At 53.0% G+C, this 23,838-nt stretch overlaps 1 protein-coding gene across 5 annotated transcripts; it reads right to left on the minus strand.

Annotated features, from left to right (window-relative positions):
* Positions 1–23,446, minus strand: APBB1 (amyloid beta precursor protein binding family B member 1; the record flags this gene model as incomplete). 5 transcript variants are annotated; one of them, XM_080642416.1, is made up of 14 exons in its annotated part: positions 2–575; positions 668–844; positions 987–1,102; positions 5,672–5,755; positions 5,989–6,073; positions 6,221–6,335; positions 6,726–6,853; positions 7,229–7,378; positions 7,807–7,870; positions 7,974–8,059; positions 8,142–8,198; positions 8,291–8,466; positions 14,634–15,368; positions 23,309–23,446. In XM_080642416.1, 13 exons carry the CDS (start codon positions 15,352–15,354, stop codon positions 408–410), a joined length of 2,127 nt encoding a protein of 708 aa, XP_080498542.1. In that variant the 3' UTR covers positions 2–407. The 5 variants fall into 5 exon arrangements, with proteins under 5 accessions (XP_080498545.1, XP_080498542.1, XP_080498541.1 ...); XM_080642415.1 differs by lacking the exon at positions 23,309–23,446 and adding an exon at positions 22,872–23,211; XM_080642418.1 differs by lacking the exons at positions 14,634–15,368; positions 23,309–23,446 and adding exons at positions 9,948–10,176; positions 10,556–10,698 and having other exon boundaries at positions 8,291–8,480.
* Positions 23,447–23,838: the final 392 nt, after the last annotated feature.

The raw sequence follows: 23,838 nt of genomic DNA on the forward strand, positions 1-23,838 counted from the left end.
CAGCAGGGCAGACAGACTTTATTAGTGATATCAGTACAGCAGAGGTGCCATGGAGCAGAGGGGAGGGGGTCCATGTCTGGACTGGTCCCCTACTTCAGCCCCTGCTGGACCCCACAAAGATGGGGCCTGGCTTGGCATTCCTCCTGCTCCACCTGAAATGTGGGGATGGAGAAGACGGGGCTGGCTTTGCTTCCTGTTCCTCTTATCAATCCAGTATTGTCACTTCCTTGAAGGGATTAGATGTCTCCCTCCCCAGCCCCTAGGCTGGGAACCCAGCTACAGAGAAGGGGCAGTTTGGGAGGGGAGTGGGGCTGAGGCCTAAGAATAGCCTCTAGGGCCCCTCCCTGCCCCATACCCTTGAGTTCCCTGGGGCCTAATGCAAGCAGGTGGAGGAAGAACTGAGGGCTTCAGGGGGTGTGGGCCCCCAGGCGTTTGGGCTTGAGGGAGCCCCACAGGGACTGGACACCCCTGCGGACAGTCCACCCTACACGCCGGGCAACGGACTCAGCAGGGGGTGCAGGGAGGCAGGAGGTGGAGGCCTGGGAGCGGGCATCCAGACACTTCTGGTAGCGGAGCTGCAGAGAGACAGGTGGGGCAGTCATTCTCCAGCCTGCCTCGCCGGGGCGGGGGCTGGGGGGGTCACCACCCCACCATCCTACCCACTTACCATGCACGCAGCCTGCACAGCTTCAGAGAGGCTGGCGGCATTAGGCTCGCACCAGAACATGTGGCAGCAGAAGGAGGCTGGGCCGGCAGCCATGATGAATGCGAACGTGTGGACATCTCTGCCCACCGCCAGGAAGGAGAGGAAGCGCACCCGACACTCTCCCAGCACTGCCTCCGTCTGGAGGGAGGGGCCCCAGTTAGTAAGGAACAGCCAGACTCTGTTCCACAGGCACATGCATCTCATTGGCAGCTCTTGCCCTCACCCCCCAGTCTCCCCTCCACGGCAAAGCACTGCCACACCTCCCATCCCAGGTCTTTACCTGCTGATGCAAGATGGTGAGGGTGGCAGGGGCCACGCTGACGTGACTTGGGGTCCACTGCTCCCGGCTACTGGAGGACAGGACGGACTCCAGGGCCCCATTTATTACATCTACCCCTAGAAGATACAGACACACACATGGCACCACTGGAGGTTGGAAGAGGACACCCCGGATCTACCCTAGACTTTCCAGCTCTGCCCAGTCAAACCCAGGGCCTTTGCTCCATCCCCACTTCACCAGCCTACAGCCCCCATGGTGCTGCCCAGGCGGCCCTGCCTCAGTGCTTTCCTCCTGGGCTTCAGTGACCTGCCTCTTGTCTGGTTTCTCCATCCTAAATCCTAGGCTTGGTTTTCTTCACTATTCTCCCTCTTCTGCTTGCACTCAGAGGAGAACCCAGCCTCCTAAACCCATTGACCCCCTGGAGCTCTGACCACATCTGACTCACCCACATTCAGACCTTGTGCTTCACACAACATTGACTCCAAAATCAGCCCCTCAAGGCCAGTCCTCTCCCAAGACCCAAGCTTTTGTTTTATTAAAGATACCCATTTAAGGAAATGTTTACTCTTGTGTCACACTGTGTTAAATCAAGTGCCTTTCAACAGTCTCACAATAGATCCTTTTATAGATAAGGAAGCTCATAGAAATCAGGAAATAAACCTTAGGTCACATGGAGGGATGGGGTGTCAAAATCTTAGTTGTGCTTAATAATTTCTATAATGTGCCCAAAGGCCAAGGAACCCAAGGTCCCTGGCTTTTATTAGATCAACCAGCTTTTCCTTGAAACACAATGGTTTCTTCCACTTCTGCTGGCACTCAGTGAGAACCCAGGCAGCAGCACGTGGCGTGGTGGAGGCATGGGTTCCAGTCCCTGCACCGCTCAGGACTGGCTGTGTGACCTACGTGTCTTCACCCCTGCAGTGGTGAATAGTGCCATCACAAAAGCATCCAATGCAAAAGCATCCCACACAAAAGCACACGCCTCTGTGGTCCCTCGGACCCTCTGAGCTCCCACCAGAAACAGACCACATGGGCCCTCTTAGGGCAGAGGAAAAATGTCTTCCTCCACAGTCCTCCCTCATGTTGGCCTTGCTCATCTTACCTCTGGCTGGATCAGGGCCAAACTCCCAAGCACAGTAGGCCTCTAAAACCTGGCCTCATCTGAGCTGTCAAGCCTCCTATTTTACTGCTCCCTGAGCTTCAGATGACTTATGGAACATTTATTAACATCGCATCTGGGCAAATGCCCTGGAGGCAGGTGGGGAATACAAAAATGAAAGAGGATACCCTCGAGGGACACAGAATGTTACTGAGGGTAAGGCCTCGGTCTGGAGTGCACCTTCCCCCTTTGACTGCCTGAGAAACTCCTGATTCTCATCTTTCAGGTTCACCCACACCCCACCTAGGAAGCCTTCCCTGCTGCAGGCAGAGAGAGGGTGTTGCTGGGTCAACTCTTAGCAAAACATCTAATACTGCTTAAAACCTTTCCTACAGTGGGCTGGCCATCTCAAGGACAGAAACCAAGTTTCATTCATCTCTATGTTGCCAATCCTAGCACAGGGCTTATCTACTGAAGGATTTCCAGATGCATGAGCAAGTCACCCTCAAGGCAGCATGGGCCAATGCACCCAAACTGGTATAACCAAGCAACCCAGGAGTCCACAGAAGGGTGTCAATGCAAGCAGGAGTGGGTGGGCCAGGTCAGACTGCAGAGAGCTGTGATGTGTATGACATTAAGCTCAGTCAATAGAGTCTCAAAGATCATGAGTTGCGGATACGACACTGAAATCAAACTGCTTAAGAAGCAGATGAGGCCCTGGCCAGTGTGTCTCAGTTGGTTGGAACATTGTCCCATACACCAAAAGGTTACGGTTTTGATTCCCTGTTGGGACACATACCTAGGCTGTAGGTTCAATTCCTGGTCGGGGCACGTTTTGGGGAGTGGGGAGGGGGCAACCAATTGGTGTGTTTGTTTCTCTCTCTCCCTTCCTCTCTCTAAAATTAATAAAAAGCATATCCTCTGGTGGGGGAAAGCAGATGGGGCTGTGAGGGTGGGTCCTGGCCTCAGAGTGTGGGGAGGACCAGCGTGGAGGGAAGGGGAAAGCAGTGGAAGAATGGGCCTGGAAAAATCCTGAGTTGGTAACAATTCAGAGCTGAAACCTACACCCTAACTGCTAGCCCCACACTCCCATCCCCCTCATCCTGATGTGCATTCTTTTCATATTAGGTGTTGCCTTCCAACATACTACATAACTTATTTTATTGTCTGTCTCTCCTGGCTAGAGTGTCAGCTACCTGAAGGCAAGAATCTTTGTCAGTTTTGCTTATTAATGTATACCAAGAACCCACAATAGTATCTGGCACAAACCAGGCAGTCAGTAGTCATTTGTTGAGTGAATGAATATTGCAGCTTCAGCAGGAGCCAATGTTAAACTCCCAGAGGTTCAGCCTAGCAGGTGTTGCTCAGTGGTTGAATGTTGGCCTATGAAGCAGGAGGTCACAGTTTGATTCCCGGTCAGGACACATGCCTGGATTGTGTGCTCAATCCCCAGTAGGGGACATGCAGGAGGCAGCCGACCAATGATTCTCTCTCACCATTTATGTTTTTATCTCTCTCCCTTCCTCTTTGAAATAAATAAAAATATATTTTAAATAAATAAATAAACTCCCAGAGTTCAAAAAGGGAGCAGAAACTAAAGCAAGAAGTGAGCTTAGAGAGTACTGGTGTGAATGACCTGGCTTCAACAGAGCAGGCACATTGAGCTAATGGCCATCAAGGGTTGCAGACAGATGATTCAGTGCAGTGAGAACCTGTGTCAGGTGGATATGGGAGTGGGGGTAATAACTGGAAGAGGCAACAAGGGCTTAGAAGCTGAGGGTGGGAGGGAGAGGAAATGAGAGGGAATGTGTAGGGGTCAAGCACCTCCTTTCTGCTTCCTCAGCATCCTTTTCCACCTCCAAATCCATGTCTGCAGCAGTGCTATTGGATCCAACCAGAACAGCCACTCCTCTGCAACTCCAGCTCAATCCCTATCCTTCCTAAGAGGGGTGCCCTCGCTGAATGTAAGGTGCTGGTCATTACAGTCAGCATGGTTGGAGGGGAAGAGGAAAGAACTGAAGGTGACCAGGTTGAGTCCTAGGACCACCTTCCCCTGGCTATGTCATCTGAGGCAAGTCTCATTCATTCATACATTCGTTTGTCTGTTTACTTATTCACCAAGCTTTGTTGAGTTCTTCCAAAGTGTCTTTCGACGTGACACCCAACCACTCTGTGAAGCAGTCTTTTTTCCCTCTGAACTCTCTCCTGCTCTCACTATCCTTGGCAGTTTCACCTTCCTCCACTATCCATTAAATGTTGGAGGGCACCACTCTACAAAAGCCAGGAAGCCAGGAGTCATCCTTTAATGCCTCTGCCCCCACACCTCACATTAATCACCAAGGCCTACTGATTTCAATTGTCTAAATCTCTCCCTCTCTGATTTGTCATCTGTCTAAATATCTCTTGAGTCAATACACTCCTTCTCAGTTCCTTCAGAGTCCAAGTTATTCCCCATACTGGCAACCACTACTGCAAGGTCTCCTGAGTTCTCTACATCCACCTCCACCACTGAATATTCCCCATGTATGGAATAACAAAGTAAGCTTTACAAAATTCAAATCTGATCATGTCAAGAGCTCTCCTGAAAACTCCTCCAGAGCCCCTTGCTGCTCTTAGGATGAAGAACAAATCGCTAACATGGCCTGTGAGATTGCACACACAGTCTGTCCACTGTCCAGCTCCCAGCCTCATCTGGCACCACTGTCCTTCTCTCAGTGCCTTTGAAGCACCAAAGTGCCTTCTGCTCTGGGTACTCAAATGACTGGAAGGATCTTCCCCACCTCCATCCCACTTTACATCAGCTCCTCTTCATTTTCTGATCTCAGTTCAAATGTCACTTTCCCAAATAAGTCCTTTCTGACTCCCTGGACTAAATGAGGTTTCCCTATTATGTAGTTTCATAGCACCTTGCTACATTCTTTCAACGAATGACTCAACTTGTAATTACATATTTATTTCCGTGATTATTTTACCAGTTCCTGTTTTTTCCTACTATAACCTTCATGAAAGCAGGACTATGGCCATTGTTTTCCCAGGGTCTGGCACATGGTAGTAGGCTTCATAGGTATTATTTGCTTAGTGAATGAACTGGAAATATAAGAGTAAACCAGATAGCCTACCTTCAATTTCCTTATCTATAAAATGGAGATATCAGAATTTAATCAAGAATTAAATGACATATAAGGAAGTAATTTACAAGCAATAAAGCATGTGACAAATATGCTCACTGCCTCTGCAAAGGCCCATAGCTGGTGCTGTAATACCAAATCCAGCTCCCAGCTGCTGCCTGGTGTCTCTAATCAGAAAGACCTGCCTCCCAACCCAATCAAAGCTTTTCTGTAGGATTCAAGAGTGGGTCTCCCTGTGTGCCTGGTTCACTGGTTCACACTCAGTGAAGGCATGCCAACTGCTGTGACAGGCAGGACACAGTGCAGCTGGGACAGAGGTACCGCAGGTGGGATGCATTTTGAAGGATGGGTGACGTCATGCATGAGGAAGGTCTGGGAAAAGAGGCGTTGGAAGGCAGAGGGGGGCCAGAGCTTTGGGATCAAGGTGGTGGTCCCTGGGTGAAGGAGAACATACATACCAACAGGTTTAGCAACAGGCACATTCCCCAGGTAATAGACTTGGAACTTTTGTACCAACTCATTCTTAGGCGCTGGGAATTCCACTGCAGGAAAGAAGAGGAAGCTCAGTTGTGGTGGCAGATCTTGCTCACTCCCAGTCCTCACCATGCGGGCATGAGCTGGACATTCCAGCCAAGGCCCTACCTCCACCCTTTCCCACTTCCTCTCTTTAACCAAAGTCCCTCCACTCATTTGACCCAAAGAATTTAGCAGCCATTTTTTTCTATTGTGTCTGTCCAGTGGTTGATGCTAGACGTGGAGGGGTTGTGACACTGACCTTGGAAAGGGACATCCACAAGCTTAGAGTGGTCCAGGGAGAGTCCATTTACCAAGCAGCGGGCATTTCGCCGTTCCGCCATGATCTGAGGAAGGGAGGAGAGGAAGGGAGGAGCGAAGGACGGCCTGTTAGGGCTTCCTAGCCCTAAAGCCCCCCACCCCCACTCCGTGACCCCACCCCCACTCTTGTAGAGCGAAGGTGGCAGCTAATCCAGGGAGCAGACAGGTCGTGCCTTAGAGCAGATCTCATGAAGGCTGGTGGCGATGTTCTTGGCGGGTGCCTCACAGCGAAACACGTGGCACTTGAGCATCTGGGTCAGCTTATCACGAGCTACATAGGCAAAGTCCCTGTTGGGGGAGGGGCACCTCAGTGTCTCCCAGTGCCATCCAATGCCGAGCCTGTCCCCACCACACCCACACCCTCCTCCAGGGCTTCTGCCCTCAGATGGTGTCCTGTGGGCACTGCCTTCTGGCTGGAGGGTAGACAGGCAAGCATGCCGAGGTGAGGGAGCATGGGCGAGCACAGCGGGCATGAAGGGGCAGGGCAGAATAGGGGAACTTGGGTGCTTCGAGGCATTGAGGCATTGGTCTGGGTGTGGGAGGAGGGAGGAGGTAAACAGGCATAGTACCTCTCTCTGGGTCCGGCAGCACAAGAGAGGCAAAGAACAGAGTTAGGGAGGAGGGCCCGCTCTAGCTGCTGGTTAGCCCCCACCCTGAGACCCCAGGCCCTGCGCCCACCTTCCACTGTCCCGCCCGACGCCCCACACTCGAATGCTGACGATGGGCTGGGCGTGCAGCAGGGCCTGGCTCTGCGGCTCCACCAGCTTCAGCGTCTCCTCCTCCAGCTGCAGCAGCAGGTCCTTTCCCTGCAGGCCCAGGATGCAGGCACTTCTTGGGGTCCCCGCTGCCACCTCCAGCTCAGAGGAGGTCAGCCATGGCTCTGGGACCCTTACTTGGGTGTCAGACCACCCACCCTGCAGGCCACACTAGAGTAGAGGTCTCACCCATCATCGCTTACTCCTTTTATCATCCTCCCCCTGCCCCCCACCCCCAGGTTACACAACCATCTCCCAAGGCCCCAAGGTGAGGTCACGCATCCATCTCACAAGCCGTCACCTGGGATAGGTCCCCACACACACACACACACACACCCTATCCCCACCTGGGCAGCTCAGCTCTCCCATCTCTCACAGTTCCCTTCACTTTTCCACAGCACCACACCCCACCAGCCAGGCCCTCACCTCCCCCCAACCCCCAGACATGGGGTCGTGCAGATTGTTTTTGTGGTAGCAGAGCTGCCGGATGCAATTGTTGACAGCCACGCTGCTGCGACCTGGGGCCAGCTCCTCCTCAGTCATCTCCACCCAGCCTAGGGAGCGCACGGCAAAACACTGCCAAACACAGAAGAAGGGGTGGAGGTAGAGGGTCTTAGTTGGAACTGGAGGAGCCCCCAACACAGGACACAGGGGTTCTGCTGAGACCAGAGGAGTCCCTAACTCGGAAGGTGGTGGTGGGTGTTCTAAGCTAAGACTCAGAAGCTCCCCAAATAAGAGATAGTTGGTGCGAGGGGTGGTGGTCTCAGAAGAGACCCTGCTAGTACAAGCCGGCAGGGCCCCGTCAGACCACTGGGCTGGCCGAATGAAAGCTGAAGGTCCTGCAGCTCAGACACAGGGGTCGGTGTGGAAACTGGAAGAGCTCCTAACTCAGGACCTGGGGAGCTGTACTGAGACCAGAGGTGCCCCCCAGGACATGACACGAGGCGCTCTCCTGCACACAGAAGGGCCCCAGCCTGGGGAACGGGCATTGGTCTTGAACAAACCTTGGTCCCTGGGTTGGCATTCCTTTGGGGCAGCTTCTCCTCCTCTTGGGGCAATGGCTCTGGGCTGGAGGCAGATGGGTAACACTTGGTACAGGCTCCAAACATGGAGCTGTCCCAAGGCTCCTTCCCAATACATCCATCCCACTGCTTCGTGCCTTCCCACTCACCTAAGGCTCTGAGCCGGGAAGGGCAGTGTCCCCTCCTCAGGGTCCTTCAATCCCAGATCCATTGGGGCCTCCTCACTGGGTTCCTCCTTGGGGAGGGGAGAGAGGAATCAGGACCAAAATCATGCCCCTTCTGCAGAGCCCCCTTTGTGAAACAGGTCCCCCACTCACCTTCCAAAATTCTCCATCCTCAAAGCCTTCTCCGTGGGCAAAGCCTGTCCAGGTGAGCTAGGAGGGGGCAGCAGCAGTGAGTGGGTGGCTCGTCTTGCTCCAGAGGCACCACCCCTGCACCCCAAATACAACAGGCCTGTAAGCCTCACCTGGGACTCCTCTCGGGGGCTGCTCCCCTGGGAGGGGGAGGCCCGGCCAGGGGGTTCCCACTGGGTGGTCCCCGTCGGGATGTGCCAGTAGTAGGTCCCTGAGGTGTCCTGAACTCTCATCCATCCAGCCGGCAGGTCGGAATCCGTCTCGAAGGCGTTGGGGTTCCAGAAGGAATCTGCGAGGTGGGGCCTTGGTGAGAGTCTGCCCACCCAACAAGCAGGCAGCGGTGCTTATGTCCAGTCCCCTCCTTAAGACCCCATGGTGGGCAAGAAGGGGTGGGGGGAGGGCTGCAGTACAACATGGTTCCTCCCAGAGCCTGCAGTCTGGAGTCACCACAGGGGGGACCCCAGCAGGGAACATGGCTCAGGTCTCCTCCTGGGCCCTGCTCCTGGCTAATGAGGCCATACTGGGGGAAGGAGGAGAGCAGAGAGAAGGGAGGGAGCTTAGGTGCCCTCCTGTCATACAGCTCCGTATCTCAGGTGCACACGCTTACCAGCTCCTGCACACACATGTGCACACAGACACACAAGCCCTACTCCACACCTGTGCAGCCACCACAAACACAAGGGTATGTACACACAGAAAATGGGCAAACACACACACCAACTCTAGGCATATACTAATGCAGACACCATGTACAGAGGCGAGGTGTGCACACACATAGGTAGGTATATATGTATATAAACCAACCCGGCCACGCATAAGTACAGAAACCTCACCTACAATGACCTTCAACACATGTACAGGTACCACATTTTTAATGCACTCTCATACAACGTATGTCAACCTCTGCCATGTGTATGCAGACACTGCAGACCTCGCACCCGGACCCTTACAGATGCAGGCTAACGTTCTGTGCACATGCTCACACACCACACACCTGTGACATACCGGTACATTCTCCCCCTCCCTTCCCCCCATCCCCGCTGACACCACCACTCCAGCCCTATGGCCCAGCTCATGCTTCCTCCGCCTCTGCCCTCCCTGCCAGCCCCACCCCACATCATGCCCAGCCCCCTGCCCTCCCTCACCTGGGCTGCTGTCCTGCAGGATGATGGCCAGGAAAAAGTCCTGGGAGAACATGGCGCTCGTTCCCAGCCCCTCCTGCCTGCACCCTCCCTCCTCACAGCCCCTCCAGCCCAGCCAGCTGGGCTCACAGCCTGGTGCTGGGCTGCAGAGAAAAGCTCATCCCGCCCCCTTCTCACCAGGGCAGAGTGCTTGCCAGGCAAGATCCTCCTCCGCCTGGAGCTCACTAGGGAGGGGCCAGGACCACCAGGGGAGGGGACCTCTTTGGGGTGAGAAGGGAGGGTGCTCAGGAGACCCCAGCCCTTTTCCTCACATCTTTTCTTTCCAATCCTGGCTCCCCTCCCCCAATCCCAAATCTCCATCCCACCCCATCCCACAGTGATCACATCAGTGCCACAGTCACGCCCTGTCTTAGGGACACGGAGGCTCAGCCCTTGGGAATACCCCAGCCCCCTGGGGCCCTGCAAGCCTGGAGCTCAACACAATCAGGGTGTGGCTTCAAGGCTCCCAGGGATGCCCCCCCTCCCCAGAGCCTGCCCAACAGTTTGAGTCTGAGAGTGGGCCTTGAGGGCATGGGCTCCACTAAGCTTGAGGCTGGGCTTGGGGCTTCCCAGTACCAACCCCCCTCACCTGCCAGGGCCCAGCTAGGCTGCAGCGTCTCCTCGGCAACCGCAGCACCAGGACCGGCTGGGAGCGCCCAGTCTGCTGACGTGCTTCGCGTTACCAGGGAGACCAGGAATCCTGACTGGTCCAAGAGGCAGCACTGAGGGACAGGCAGTCAGTCCCTAGACCCAGGCTGCTGAGCAACCAGGCCCAGGGGGCTGGGAGTGGGCGTGGTTACACCACGGTGGCTGCACACCTGAGGGGAGAGTTATTTGGGCAGGTGCCTCACCACCCTGACCTTCCAAATGAGGTGGGCCCAGTGAGGAGGGGCTCTTGCTGCCCATCCAGCCTTCCAGGCAGCCATAACCACCTCTTCCCCCCCCCCCCCCCCGCCCCGCATCCCCACCCTCAGGCCCTAGGGAATTAAAATGCCTGCTCTTCCACAGAGACCTCCCACCGCCTTCCGGGCTCAAAGGCCAAACCTTCCAAGAACATCAGCGCAAAGCGCAGCCATGCCCTCCACAGCCACACACGTCTTCATGAAAGCCATACACCTCTCTAATTGCGGGGAGAACTCTCCATCTTCTGACTGAGCCACACACACCAATCCATCTGCTGTCCCTGTCAGTCTGTACCTTCCTGCTTCAAAGAGCTTCTTCCTTCCGATCTGATCTGGAGGGGCCGCTCTCCTGCCCTGACCATCTGGGAGGCCCTTCTGGAGCCTGGCACATCTCCTCCAACCACTACCTACCTCCCAGTCACCACCAGCACCCAGACTACTCATATTTCTTACCTGGATCATTGCAACAGCGTCAGTGCCTCCCTCTAGTCTAGTCTCCACCAATCTGGGCTGCACATCACAGCCCGAATGACTGTTCTGAAATCTCAGCTGATGAAATTACTCTTTATTGTCCTCTCCTCGCCCTCAAGATGGAATCCAAATCCTCCCCACCCCACCCCCTAAGGTTTGTGTGTTGTCAGGAGGCCCTAACCACTGCCTCTCAGCCTTATCTCTGACCATCCCTAACCCTCTCCTCTCTCTCTCTCCCCCTGCTTGGGGCATGCCCCCCATCTTCTCCAGCCCAGCCTCCCTCCCTTCTATCCTCACCTGGCTATTACCAACTCCTCCCTCAGGCATCAGTGTAAAGGTCACTTTTCAAAACTAATCCACCCCACCCCACCCCAAACCCCAAACCCACACACAGGCAGGGTTAGATGCCTCTCCTGCATTGCCCCATCGCAGAGCATCATGCTGATTCTGACTTTGTACTTCTGTCTCCCCACTAGACTGGGAGTGTATGAGGGCAGGAACACCTGTCCCCTGCAGTCTGCATTTCCAGCCTTCAGGACAAGGCCTGGCACAGAGTATGCACCCCACGCAGGTAGTCGAGTGCATTCATTCATTCATCATTCATTCATTCACTTATGCAATCAATCAACAACTTTGTGGAGATACTAAAGTGGGAAGGAGAAATAATTTTTGCTCAATTCTAGCCCATTCCTACAGGAGTCTAGAACTGCTCTGTGGCTTTCATGCTTATAGCAACACAATCACAAAACAGTAGGCCCTTCCCTGGGCTAGCCCCACATGGCTACCTTCAATTTCCACAGCCTCCACTGGAGTGTGATCCTTGACCTTCCTCTTGCCACGCCAATGCCCTTGCTAAGGTCACTGCCCATGCCTACATACCCTTCCCAGGTCTCCAGCAGTTCTATCCTCCTACTCCCAGAAGGTTCATAGGTGTAGCTACCACAGTAACCATCCCAGGATCCCTGAGCAACCAAGCCCTCTCCATTATTTGGCCTGACTCCCACCCTTGGGGCAGAAGTTGCAAACCAGCAACCTGCAGATGGGTGCAAGCCTCAGAGCAATTTTGTGTGGCCTGCAAGGTGTTTTGTTTTTCTTTTTAAAAAAAAAAAACAAAAACAGAATTGACTGCTAACATTTAGAAATTGGGATAGTTCACATCAATATCTAGTTTTCCGTTTCCCTTGAAAAGGTACATGAAATGGCTCCCTTGAGAGTACATTTTCCCAAACCCAACCCTACAAACAACGAGCTGGACTGGAAGAGGAGCTGTTCCCTTTAAAGGGGGTCCAAGCAATGATCATTGAGTTCACAACATCACAGAGGAGAGAGGCAATCAGACGTTGCCTTTGATAAAGGACTCAATGGCACCTATAAAATGTTCTTGCAAAAACACTCTCAAATCTGAGTCTGAGCCCGGCTCTAGAACTCACTACCAATTCCTGGCAACCTCAGGGGAAGGGAACACGTTCAGCACCACCACAGAGAGAGGACGTGCAAGTCCGACCATGCAAAAACCAGGGCAAGCACCACCGCGGCTTCCATTAAAAAACGGTAGGCAAAAACGAAGACAGAGCAGTGGAGGGATCATGAATAGATCAAAAGAGACATATCAATCATCAAAAGGTCAATATCAATATTTGGATGTTGATTCAAACAGTAAGTGTTTTAAAAGGCAGGGAGGACATTTATTAGACAACTGGGAAAAAGTAAACATTGACTGAATATTTGATGATATTAAGTGATTATTGCTACATTTTTGTAGACTTGATAATGGTATTGTGAATTTTTAAAAAGAGTTTTATCTTGCTCGGCCAGCATGGCTCAGTGATTGAGAGTCAACCTGTGAACCAGGAGGTCACGGTTTGATTCCCGGTCAGGGCACATACCCAGGTTGCAGGCTCAATGCCCAGTGTGGGTCATGCAAAAGGCAGCCGATCAATGATTCTCTCTCAACATTGATGTTTTTATCTCTCCCTTCCTCTCTGAAATCAATAAAAATATATTTTAAAAATAAATAAAAGAGTTACATCTCTTAGAAATGTATGCGCTGCCCTGGCCGGTTTCTCAGTGGTTAGGCAGGGGTGGGCAAACTTTTTGACTCGAGGGCCACAATGGGTTCTTAAACTGGACCGGAGAGCCGGAACAAAAGCATGGATGGAGTGTTTGTGTGAACTAATATAAATTCAAAGTAAAGGAGCGGAGGGGAGAGCAAGAGAACCCTCCGCTCTTTCGGCTCCGAGGGCCGGATAGAACAGCCGAACGGGCCGGATCTGGCCCGCGGGCCGTAGTTTGGCCACGGCTGGGAGCATCAGCCGCAGGACGGGTTCGGTTCCCGGTCAAGGGCATATATCTCAGTTGCTGGTTCAATCCATGGCCCAGTGCAGGAGGCAACCAATTGATGTTTCTCTCTCCCCCCGACCGCCGCCCCCCCGCCGCCTCCTTCCTCCCTTCTACTCTCTCTAAAAATCAATGAAAAAAATATGGAGTGAGGATAAAATTTAAAACAATGGATAGGCAAACATTTATGGATGAAATGTTTACTTCAAAATAACCTAGGCTGCGGCCCAGGAGTAGGTGGGGGTGCAGATGTGGCAAGACTAGGCAGGTGTTGATAATTGTTGAAACTGGGTCCTAGATAAATCAGGTGTGTTCCAGGCATCCTCAAACTACGGCCCGTGGGCCACATGCGGCCCGCAGAGGACATTTATCCGGCCCGCCGGGTGCCGCTGCCTGTCCTGCTTAGCAGCCAACTCGTCCCAGGCCCGCAGTGCGCATAGGAATTTGTTCATAGTTTTTTTTTTAAACTATAGTCTGGCCCTCCAACGGTCTGAGGGACAGTGAACTGGCCCCCTGTTTAAAAAGTTTGACGACCCCTGTATCTATTCCCTCTGCTTTTGTATATGTTTGAAAGTGTCCATAGTAAGAGTTTTAAAAGGGTACAGTGTGCTGCCCTTGGCTCATCGGAACCACATGCTTCCTGCAAAGGTTCCACAGTTTGGAGTCTGGGTATGGTGCCTGCTGCCTGATGCAGGGGAGTCTTTTCTAATCTTTACCTACACCCCCATCCTCCACATGCCCAGCTTGTAGCTACAGCCCACTAACTCTGCCCTGTGCTCTCAGCTCTGTCTGCATCTCCACAAATGTGAAATCAGCAAATGTGGAAACTCAACTTACTTCCAAGAGACACATTTAATGATCAATCCTTGGAATCTGAATATCTATTCTTACTCTCCCCCACACCCCCAAAGAAGTATATATTTATTCTTCCTAACTTAGTAAATATTCTATTCCAGATACAAAGGATTCACAACAGGATCCCTGCAATGCCCAGTGTGTTGCACACAACGCTCCCCCGTTTTTACAATAGACCTCTGTGGATGTGCTGCTGCTCCCTCTCAAGCATGTCCAAGTCTGGCCCAAGGCGCCTTGGTTCCTTGTGCTGTGTGCATTGATGGCAGGCTAACACAGCGCCCAGAGCTCAGGTCTGGACTCAGACCTGGTTTAGATGTCAGTTCTACTGTGATCTCAGACTCCCTGGGATTTTAGGAAAGCTACTAAATCGCTCCAGGCCTCCTTCTGTCATCTGTAATATGGGCACAAAATAGTATCGATTTCACAGCATTGCAAAGGTTAAATACGACAGAGCTGAGCACGGGGCCCGTACCTGGTAAATGCCCCATAAACGGACCTGCTCCACTGTCCGTCACGGGTGCATGACGGATGGACTGGTCAACGTGGTCAAGCTCTCTCTGAGGCGGGAATGGCTTCCTTCAGGAAAACCTGGGCATGGCCTGCTGTGGACCGAGGACTCACCCCCAGGCTGGCCTTGGCCTCTGCCTGGAGAAGCCTGCCCTCTGCCCTCTTGCCCTCCCACATTCCCCGTGTCAACCTCCACAAGGTACCTGTGTCCTCCGGGGAGCCATAGGAGGGGCTGCCCTGGGATAAGGTAGCCCAGCTTGAGTCCTCGTCACTGGCTGCACTGTTCCGCATGCCAAACAGGAGGCTGGCACTCTTGCTGTGCTCCCGGGGGCCGTCTACCAGGGCCTGAGAAGCAGGGGGCTCCTCCACACTCTCCAGGGGCTCGGGCAGCCCTGGGGGAGAAGACAAGTCCTCCTCCTCCTCTTCGTCCTCGTCCTCGTCCTCCTCCTCCTCTGCTTCCCCCGCTGCCTTCTCCTCTCCCTCGTCTGGCCCCTGATCTTGGGAGCTGATGATCAGGTCGGGTCCTCGGAGCCCTCGGTTGGCCGCATTGTGGGCAGAAAGCTCCAGCTCAGAGTACAGGTGCAGCAGGCCTTTGGGGCCCAAGGGTGCCGTTTCAGGTTCCTGGCTGGCCTCCTCTGCCAGGGTCAAGGTCACATTTCGGTTCTGGTCACGGTGGGCCGTGGCAGCCCGCCGAAGCTGGTTCTGGCCCTCCTTTAGCCACTTAGCATTGGCTGGGCCCGGCTCAGGCCCACCGCCCTCCCCCATGGCACTGCGCAGGTCTTTGGGTCCCACGGCCGTGACCTGCAGCTTGGCGTTGAGCAGCTGGTTGTGGGCAGCGTGCAGGGGCAGGGGTAGGCTCAGGGCGGGGCCTCCGTGGCTGTTGGCGTTAATGGCCGACTGGCTCAGTGATGATGGAACAGACATGGCCTTGGCAGATCCTGCAGGGCAGGGCGGGGGTTGGGGGGAAAGGGAAGACCACGGTTAGTCTCCAGGTCAGAATAGCAGCATCCCTGCCTCTGCCCCAGGGCTGTGCCCTGCAGCTCCTCCTCTCCCTTACTCTCAGAAGGCCAGCACACACCGCTCCGTGTATGAGCTATTCTCCCATAAGCATGGCTGAGCTTAACTCCTGTCCTCCACCACCCCTCTCCCAGACTAGGCCCAGGCCCGAAGTCCACCCCATCCACAAATCCCGACTTCCCCAGAGAGCACAGCCAACCTCTGTCTTTCCCTCAATTCCAACAGCAGAGCCTTCACACAATGGCTCTCTGTGCATCCCCACCCCCAGCTCATCCAACTGGGGCGCACTGTGCCAGGGACACAGCTGGCGTGGGCCTGGCTCATGTGTTCTGAACACTGGACACTGACTGCCCCCTTCCTCTTGCCACACTGCCATCCAGAGTCCCACCTCTGAGCTCCCCAGGATGCGTTCCTATCATCATACATCACTGGGCTCAACCAGCCCCCAAGCCTGCTCCCTATAGGGACTGTGAGGTCGGGAAAGAAAGAGCTGCAGACCCAGCCCACAGGGCAGGGCAGGGCCAGGAAGGCAGGTCACAAAGGAAGGGCCTCAGCTCCAATTCATGGCCCCTTTGGTCAGTTGATGATGTATTTTGGTGAGTCTTTCTATAAAGTATCTGACTTCGGGCACTGGTCCCTCCACCAGCCCCTTTAACGCAAGCCTGGGTCACAGCAGAAGCCTTTGAACTGGACCCTCCAACCCTTCAGGTCTTTGCCCAAATGTCACCTTCTCAGTGAGACCTTTCTGAATACTCTTAACACTGCAGGTCTGCCTAGCTGGCATGGCTCAGTGGTTGAGCGTTGACCTATGAACCAGAAGGTCACGGTTGGATTCCCGGTCAGGGCACATGCCCAGGTTGCAGGCTCAGTCTCCAGTAGGTGGCATGCAGAAGGTAGCCGCTGTATGTTTCTATCTCTCTATCCCTCTCCTTTCCTTTCTCTCTAAAAAAATTAATAAAAACATATTTTTAAAAAACACACAAAAAAACTGCAGGTCACTATGCCCCCTCTCAGCAATCCCCAAATCTTCCCTAGCACCTAACACCATCTGACAAGATATTATTATTACTGCTTTTTTAATTTTATTTTTTAAATTGATTTTAGAGAGAGGAAGGGAGAAAGAGAAAAAAAAAACAAAAAACATGGATGTGAGCGACAAATTTATTGGTTGCCTCTCACATGCACTCCAATGGGGGATTGATTCCGCAACCTGGCTATGTGCCCTGACCAGGAATGGAACCCACCACCTTCTAGTGTAGGGGACCACGCTCCAACCCACTGAACCACACTGACCAGGGCTATTATTGCTTTTTATAACTCATTGTCTCCTCATGACAATAATTTCAGTTCCATACTGTGAGGATTTTGTCTTTTTTTTTTTTTTCAATGCAGTATTCCTAGAGCTAACACAGTCCTGGCACAGAAGAGGAACTCAACACACAGCTGCAGAATTAATGTTGGAATGTGCCCTCCCATCTCCTCCAGGCCTCCTTTTAGCATCTCCACTGCCAGTTTCAGAAAGCACACTTTGATTGTGTTTCTGCGTCTCAACCAGTGCTCATGGTGCCCCAACCAAACTCTGCCTGCCCTTCTGCCGAGTGACAGCCCATGTATCCTGACCCCTCTGACCCCTCCTCCCTCCTCACAAGCCATTCACGGATCACCTCCACTTACCTTTCCTTCCAGTCCCATCACCCCAGTGACCCCACCCTCAAGCTCCCAGTCCACCCTCCCCATTTTCCCTGACCTTCGACTACTGGGCTACTCTCCTTCCTTGACCCCCACTACAGAGTGCTCGCCCCCTGTTAGCCCCCCACATCACAGTCCATGCCTCCTGACCAACCACTTCCCAATTCTTTCTCTTCCTGTCCCTTGTTGACAGCCCCTACCATGACACTCTTACTTCCCTGACACTCTTAGAGTTCTCTCTTCCTACTTGACCCTTTCCCCAACACAACTCTCCCTCACTGACTGCCCCTCACACGCCACCTTTCTCTCTGACACCCACTGTACAGTTCCATCTCCTTCATTTCTCTCCTGAGAGTTCTCTGTCTCTCTGTTCCCCGCTAAGAAGTCCTTTCACTCCCTGACCCTCTGCCCCAGTTCTCTGCCACCTCAGTGTGGCTCTCAGCTCCAAGCACAGGTTGCAGCGAGGTGTTTAGGCTGCCGAGCAAGGCTCTGCCATCTCTCAGGTGTGGTATCCTGAGGCAGGAGCCGTAGCTCGCCTTTCTGTGCCTTCTGGCTCCTCAGACCCTAGCACAATGCTATGCACGCATCTGTGAGATAAATGGGAAAGGCTCCTGTCTATGTCTGCCTCACGTGGAACTGCTGGTCTGCTCCGTGTGGCTCCACCTGGGCAATGAGAAAAAATAAACAGCTCTGCCTCTACCCAAAACCACAGGAATCTTCCAAAAATGGAAACGGGATTGTGTAATTCCCCAGTTCGAAAAAGAAGATGGCTTACCCCTGCCTTTAGGATAAAACATCCGTGCTCATTAGCAGGACACCAAAAGCCTCCTGAGCCAATCCCGATGACCTCTTGGACATCCTCCGCCCTGCCTCCTTCACACCTTACACTCCAGCCACGTGAAGTATGGTGGGTTCTAGAACATGCCACAGTCTCACAGCCCTGGCTCTCTGTTTGCCCTCAGCTTGGAATTCTAGCTCCCCTCATGAGAAACTCTGCTTCATGTTTCAAAACGTGGCTCAGTGGTCACAGCTCCGAAGCAGTAAATCTATTCCTTTTTTTAAAATATATTTTTATTGATTTCAGAGAGGAAGGGAGAGGGGGAGAGAGACAGAAACATCAATGAGAGAGAATCATTGATTGGCTGCCTCCTGCACACCCTACTGGGGATCAAGCCTGCAACCCAGGCATGTGCCCTTGACCGGAATCGAACCTGAGACCCTTCAGTCTGTAGGCCAACGCTCTATCCACTGAGCCAAATCAGCAAGGGCAGTAAGTCTATTCTTGTTCAGTCCTCTCTCCCCATCCTCAAGTGACCATTCCCTCCTTTGTGTCTCACAATACCCAATACTGCATCCTACCAGCACATCAGAGACCACGTCTTGCTCAACTTCACTTTCCCACTCACAATGAGAGTCCACCATGCATCTGCCACACAGTTGACCCTCAGTGTGGAAGGAAGGGAAGATGGGTGGGGCAGACAGGGTGAGAGACACTGGGAAGCTTGAAACTCTTTGGAAAGAGACACTAAGGTAGGCTTGTGTGGCCCCACGGGCTGAGGATGGGCAATGGGAGTGTACAGAGGGTGCTGGAGAATGGCAAAGAGTCCCTGAGAAGGAAGTAAGAGGGGTCTGGGGTGCAGGATAGGTGTGGGCTGAGACCTAGGGGGAAAAGGAGCAAGGGGGTTTACTTAAACTGACTTCCTGGCTCTTATGCTGTTCAAGAGTGCCATCTCCATGAGTTTCAGGAGGTGGGAGAGCCGCAACTCTGGCAAGCTCATGCTGAGTGCTTCCCTAAGGCAGTGGCGTATGGAGCTGGGTATTGCAGAGGTCAGGCTGGGACCAAGCTCCTTAGCACTTGGAAGTGTGATCTGGGACGGGCACATGCACTGTGAGGCTGGGACGGCAAAGAGCCTGGCTGACTTCAGGGCAGCCTTGTCCATCTCTGGCCAGCAGGGCAGAAAGTATTGGGGGAGGAATGGGGAAGTTCTGAGGTGATAGTGATCACACTGCCTTTGAGATCAAAGGATGACCAGCTGCCCAATATCTTCCAGACCCAACCTCTCCCCTCTCATTGGGGTCATCCATACCTGGATCTCCTTGAAGGATGGAAAGAGCCGAATGGATTCTGGCTCAAGGCAGGGAGTTGGGCAAGGAATTCAGGGCAGAAATTAAGAGAGGCCACTAGACCTGAAGAAACTGATATCAGACTATGAGGGAGGGGGGGTGGTATCCTGCTCAAGGTCAAGGGTCTTCTAACCTGGTAGCTTATGCCAGGCACTTTGCATGGCATGGGGGAGAATGAGGAATAATAAAGAAATGGTTCCTCCCCAGTGGAACTCACAATCTAGTGGTGAAATAGTCATTGAACAGGCCGTTACAATAAAATGTAATGCCAGTATGTAGACTAGTACGTGGCACCTAAAAGCACTCCCTATTTGTTGAATACATGACTGAGTAATATGATGGGGGAAGAACAGGACACTGGAGCAGCCTGAGGCTTACTCTAGCCTAGACATCAGCAAAGACCTTCCTGAGGAAGGGACTTTTTAGCTAAGGCAAGAACACAACTCTCCTTTGTCCACCCCCTGCACCACCCACCCTCTCAGAGGATGACCACCCACTCTCATTCACAGAGGAAATGGAAGCCATCAGTGGGGAATGTCCTCGAACATACAGACTTGCTGACTTCAGGACCTATCCTTTTCCCTCTTTCCTAAAACCAACTGCTTCACCTACCATTTGGTTCCTTCCTTTCATGCCTTTCCAGGAATTTTATACCACTGCTTACCCGTTTCCTTTTCTTTTCTTTTTAAATATGGAACGCTTCAAGAATTTGCGTGTCATCCTTGCGCAGGGGCCATGCTAATCTTCTCTGTATCGTTCCAATTTTAGTATATTTGCTGCCAAAGCGAGCACCCCATTTTCTTTTCTATATAATCAATCTCTCCTTCTCAATGGGATCTACTATCTCCCAACTTAAAACAAACACACACACACACTCTTTTTTGACCCAACACTCCTCCTCCAGTGCCACTTGCTGCTCTCTCTCTTCTGCACATCCCCCAACGGGCATTTTCTCACCTCACACTCACTTCTTAACCGTTTCCGATCTTGCTTTCACTCCCAACACACCTCAGTAGCAGCTCTTACCAAGGTCAACATGGCCCCTACGTCACTGATCCAACAGACACTCAGTTCTCATCTGGGTTGCACGCTCTGCACATCTGACACCATGGGCCTCTCATCCAACTTTCATCCATAGCTTCTACATGCTACATCTCCTGGTGTCCTTCCTACACTCTAGTTTCTATCTGGTGGCTTCTTAGACCCCTTTGCTGGCTCATCTTCCTCTACCAGCTGGAGTTTCCCATGTTGTCCTTATGCCCTTTTGTCTTTCTCACCTATCATTCAATATAGGTATTCATTCATGCCCATAGCCTCAGTTACCATCTATATACCAATGGTTTTCCCTCCATCAGATCCCTCATCTGAGCTCCAGACATGTACATATCTTTCTACTCAACATCTCCACTTGGATGTCTCAAAGGCTTCTCAGACTAACATGCCCACTCATGTTTCTCTTGCTCACCCCCTAACTGGCTCATGGAATGATCTGATCAACCATCCTGAGTAGGGAGTGTCAGCCATCCTTGACACTACCTTCTCCATCATTCTCCATATTCAATCGATCCCTAGGTACTGACAATTTTCTCTCTGAAAACATTTCTAGATTTGAACTACTCTCCACATTCACTACCATCAACAATCTGCATCAAGAACAAAGACCTTTAGACCAAAATTTATAACATGGTCTCAATTGTCCTGCTCGGTCTGGCCCCTGCCTTCCTCTCCAGCTTTGGCACTCTGTTCTCCAGCCTCACTGGCCTTCTTTAATTCCTCAAAAACATCATATTGTCTCTTTCCACAAGGTGTTTGCATGTGATTTCACTTCTGCTTAGAACCTCCTTCCCCTACCCTCTCAGCCTAACTCTTACTCATCCTTTACATCTCAGTTCAAAGGTCATGTTCTCAGAGACGTCTTCCTTGACCCTTTCTTCCTACCCCCAAGACCACCTTAGCTTATGCTCTTGTGTGTTCCCAAGGCACCATCTACCTTTCCTTCGTGATATCTATTAAATCTATAATTTTGTTCTTTTCTGATTCCCCCTTCCTATAGATTGTCAGCTCCATGGGACAAGGACCGGTCTATTCGGCTCATAATTACATTTTCAGTGCCCAATACAATACCTGGTACATATTAGGTGCTCAAATAGCATTTGTTGAATGAATAAATGATCAGATGGATACTTTTTTTTTAAAAAAAAAAAAAAAAAAAAAAAGGAGGGAAGGTATGCTATTAGAGTAGCCAGCCAGGGGAAAAAGGGTTGTAACCTAGATTAAGTTTGGTAGCAATGGGGATGGAGAGAAATGAATGGATGTGAAAAATATTTAGGTGGTGGATGTGACAGAACTTGGTGACATTAGATGTAGAGGGTGAGGAAGTAGAGGTTAACCTAGACTGTTGCCCAGGATTCTAGCCTTGGTAACTAACTGATTAGAAAGTAGCCATTTCAGAGCGTTAAAGGAACAAGAGACTTGGAAGAAGGGTAGAGAGGGAACACGGGGGAAATAATTAATTCAGCATGGATCTATAGGTTTGGAATTCCTGTTGGACTTCCAAGCGGAGATCATGAGGGCAGTTGGATATTGAATCTGCAGTTCAGGAAAGAGGTCTAGGCCAGATATATAAATGTGGGGATCATCAGCATGTGTGTATGAAGCCTTGGGAATGAATGAAATGCCCAAGGAGAAAGTGCAGAATGAGAGAAGATAGCTCAGGACAGAAAGAAGAGCCTCGCCAACATCTAAAAGAAGAGGAAAGAGGTAGCAAATGAGATCGAGAAGGAGCCAACAATGCCAGGAGAGAAACCAGGAAAATGCTTCAAGAAGAGTTGACACACGCCACTGAATGAATACTATGGAAAGGCGAAGGAGAGTGCCCACTGGAGTTGGCCACATGGAGGTCTCCAGTGACCTTGGCTTGAGCAGTTTCAGTGGGTGAGTGACACAGAAGACCCAGTAAATCGGCTTTAAGAATGAATGGGAAGTGAGGCAATGAACACAGCAAGTGTGACAAGGTTTTGGCTTTGAAGAGTGGAGAGAGCTGGAACTACGATAGAGGGTCTGGGAATGCAAAAACGCACAGGCAGAATCAAAATAGCTTCGGAATAACCTCTGAATTGGCTGTGGGAAAACCGCTCCTAATGAGTGGCCCTGTGAGTGCTAGGCCTCCTGGCCGAGCTGAGGACACAGCCGGCCCCAGGGCACGCTGCTCGGTCGCTGAGAGCGACAGAATGCGGCCTGACAGATTCCAGGCCTGGGACACTGCAGGAAAACCCGCGGCCTCTGCCTACCTCGCTGCACCTCCCCGTCCCAGCCCTTGACCTCCCCTCCCCCCACGCCCCATCCCCCACCGTCCCTCCCTTCGCGTCCCCCATACTCGCCCCCTATTCATCTCGCAGGGGCAGGAGGTACAGGTCGGGGAGGGACGGTGTGAAGACCGAAGTGGAATCTACCAGGAAGGACCGGAGATAGTGGGAATGCGCAGGGAGAAAGCACTGCCCGCGGGGATGGGCCGGGCTGGGGGACCCGAGACGCCATGGAAAAGGTCCGCGGGCCGCTTGGGGGTCGGGATCTGGCCGCCGGGGCTGGGCCCGGGCCGGGGCAGCTCCTACCTGCGTGGGGAGGCCCCAGGCCCAGGTGGCGGAGGTGGCTCAGGCTGCGGGACTCCGGCTCCGCGGCGGCTTCTCCATCACAACATCCCCCGCCCAGGAGCGCGCGGGCCGCGGGGCTGCGCCCGGAGCGGGGGCGCGCGGGGGGCGGGCGCGCGCGGGGAGGGGCGCCATCTTAGCCGGCGCGGGCGCAAGTTCCTCGGGGTGGTCCTGGCCGCGGCGTCCTGGAGGGTCCCACCCAGCGCGACCCTCCGGCCTCGGTGAGCCCACGGCCCCACCCCCGCGCCAGCCGCCAACCCTGCGCGCGGTTCCCGGGTCCCACAGCGCAGCCCCCGCCTATGCCAATCCTGCCCGGCCGGCGCCACCCTCCACCCTGGCCCTGAGTTGTTCCTGCGCGCCCGCGGGACCCTCCCCGCGCCCCCGCGGGGCCACGCACCCACCGGGCAGGGGCCGGCGGCGGTGGCGGAGGGCAGCCTGCTCCGCTCCTGCGGCAGCTCTCCCAACGTCCAGGTGAAGAGCTGAGGAGGACGCGGCGCTGGCGATAATTATAGCTCCTGTTTATCGACCGCTCACACTGTGCCAGGCTCTGTGTTGAACCCTTTGCGTGCGTTCATCCTCGCGTCAGCCCTGTGAATTCGCCACGATTGTTATCCTTGTTTTTCAGAGGCAGCATTTGAGATTCAGAACGGTCAAGCGACTTGCAGTCTTCTGAGAAGGTGGTGAAGTCAAAAGGGAACCAGAATTTTCTTGACACCCTACCTGCTGCTGAACATAAAGCCGGGACACCCACCGAGGCCTGGCTGATGTCAATAAATCGCTCCCCAGTAGAAATAAAAGAGCGGTAAAGAAGAAGGGGAGAGTGTGGATGAGAAGTGTGACGGAAGCATTGGTGGGGCACAGTATCTACTGCAGGCCAGTTCCCGGTGGTCAGTCAGATCAGTGTCCCAGAGTTCATGGAGGACCATGAGGG

Source organism: Plecotus auritus, assembly GCF_963455305.1.
Source record: "Plecotus auritus genome assembly, chromosome: 9".
Taxonomy (NCBI): domain Eukaryota; kingdom Metazoa; phylum Chordata; class Mammalia; order Chiroptera; family Vespertilionidae; genus Plecotus; species Plecotus auritus.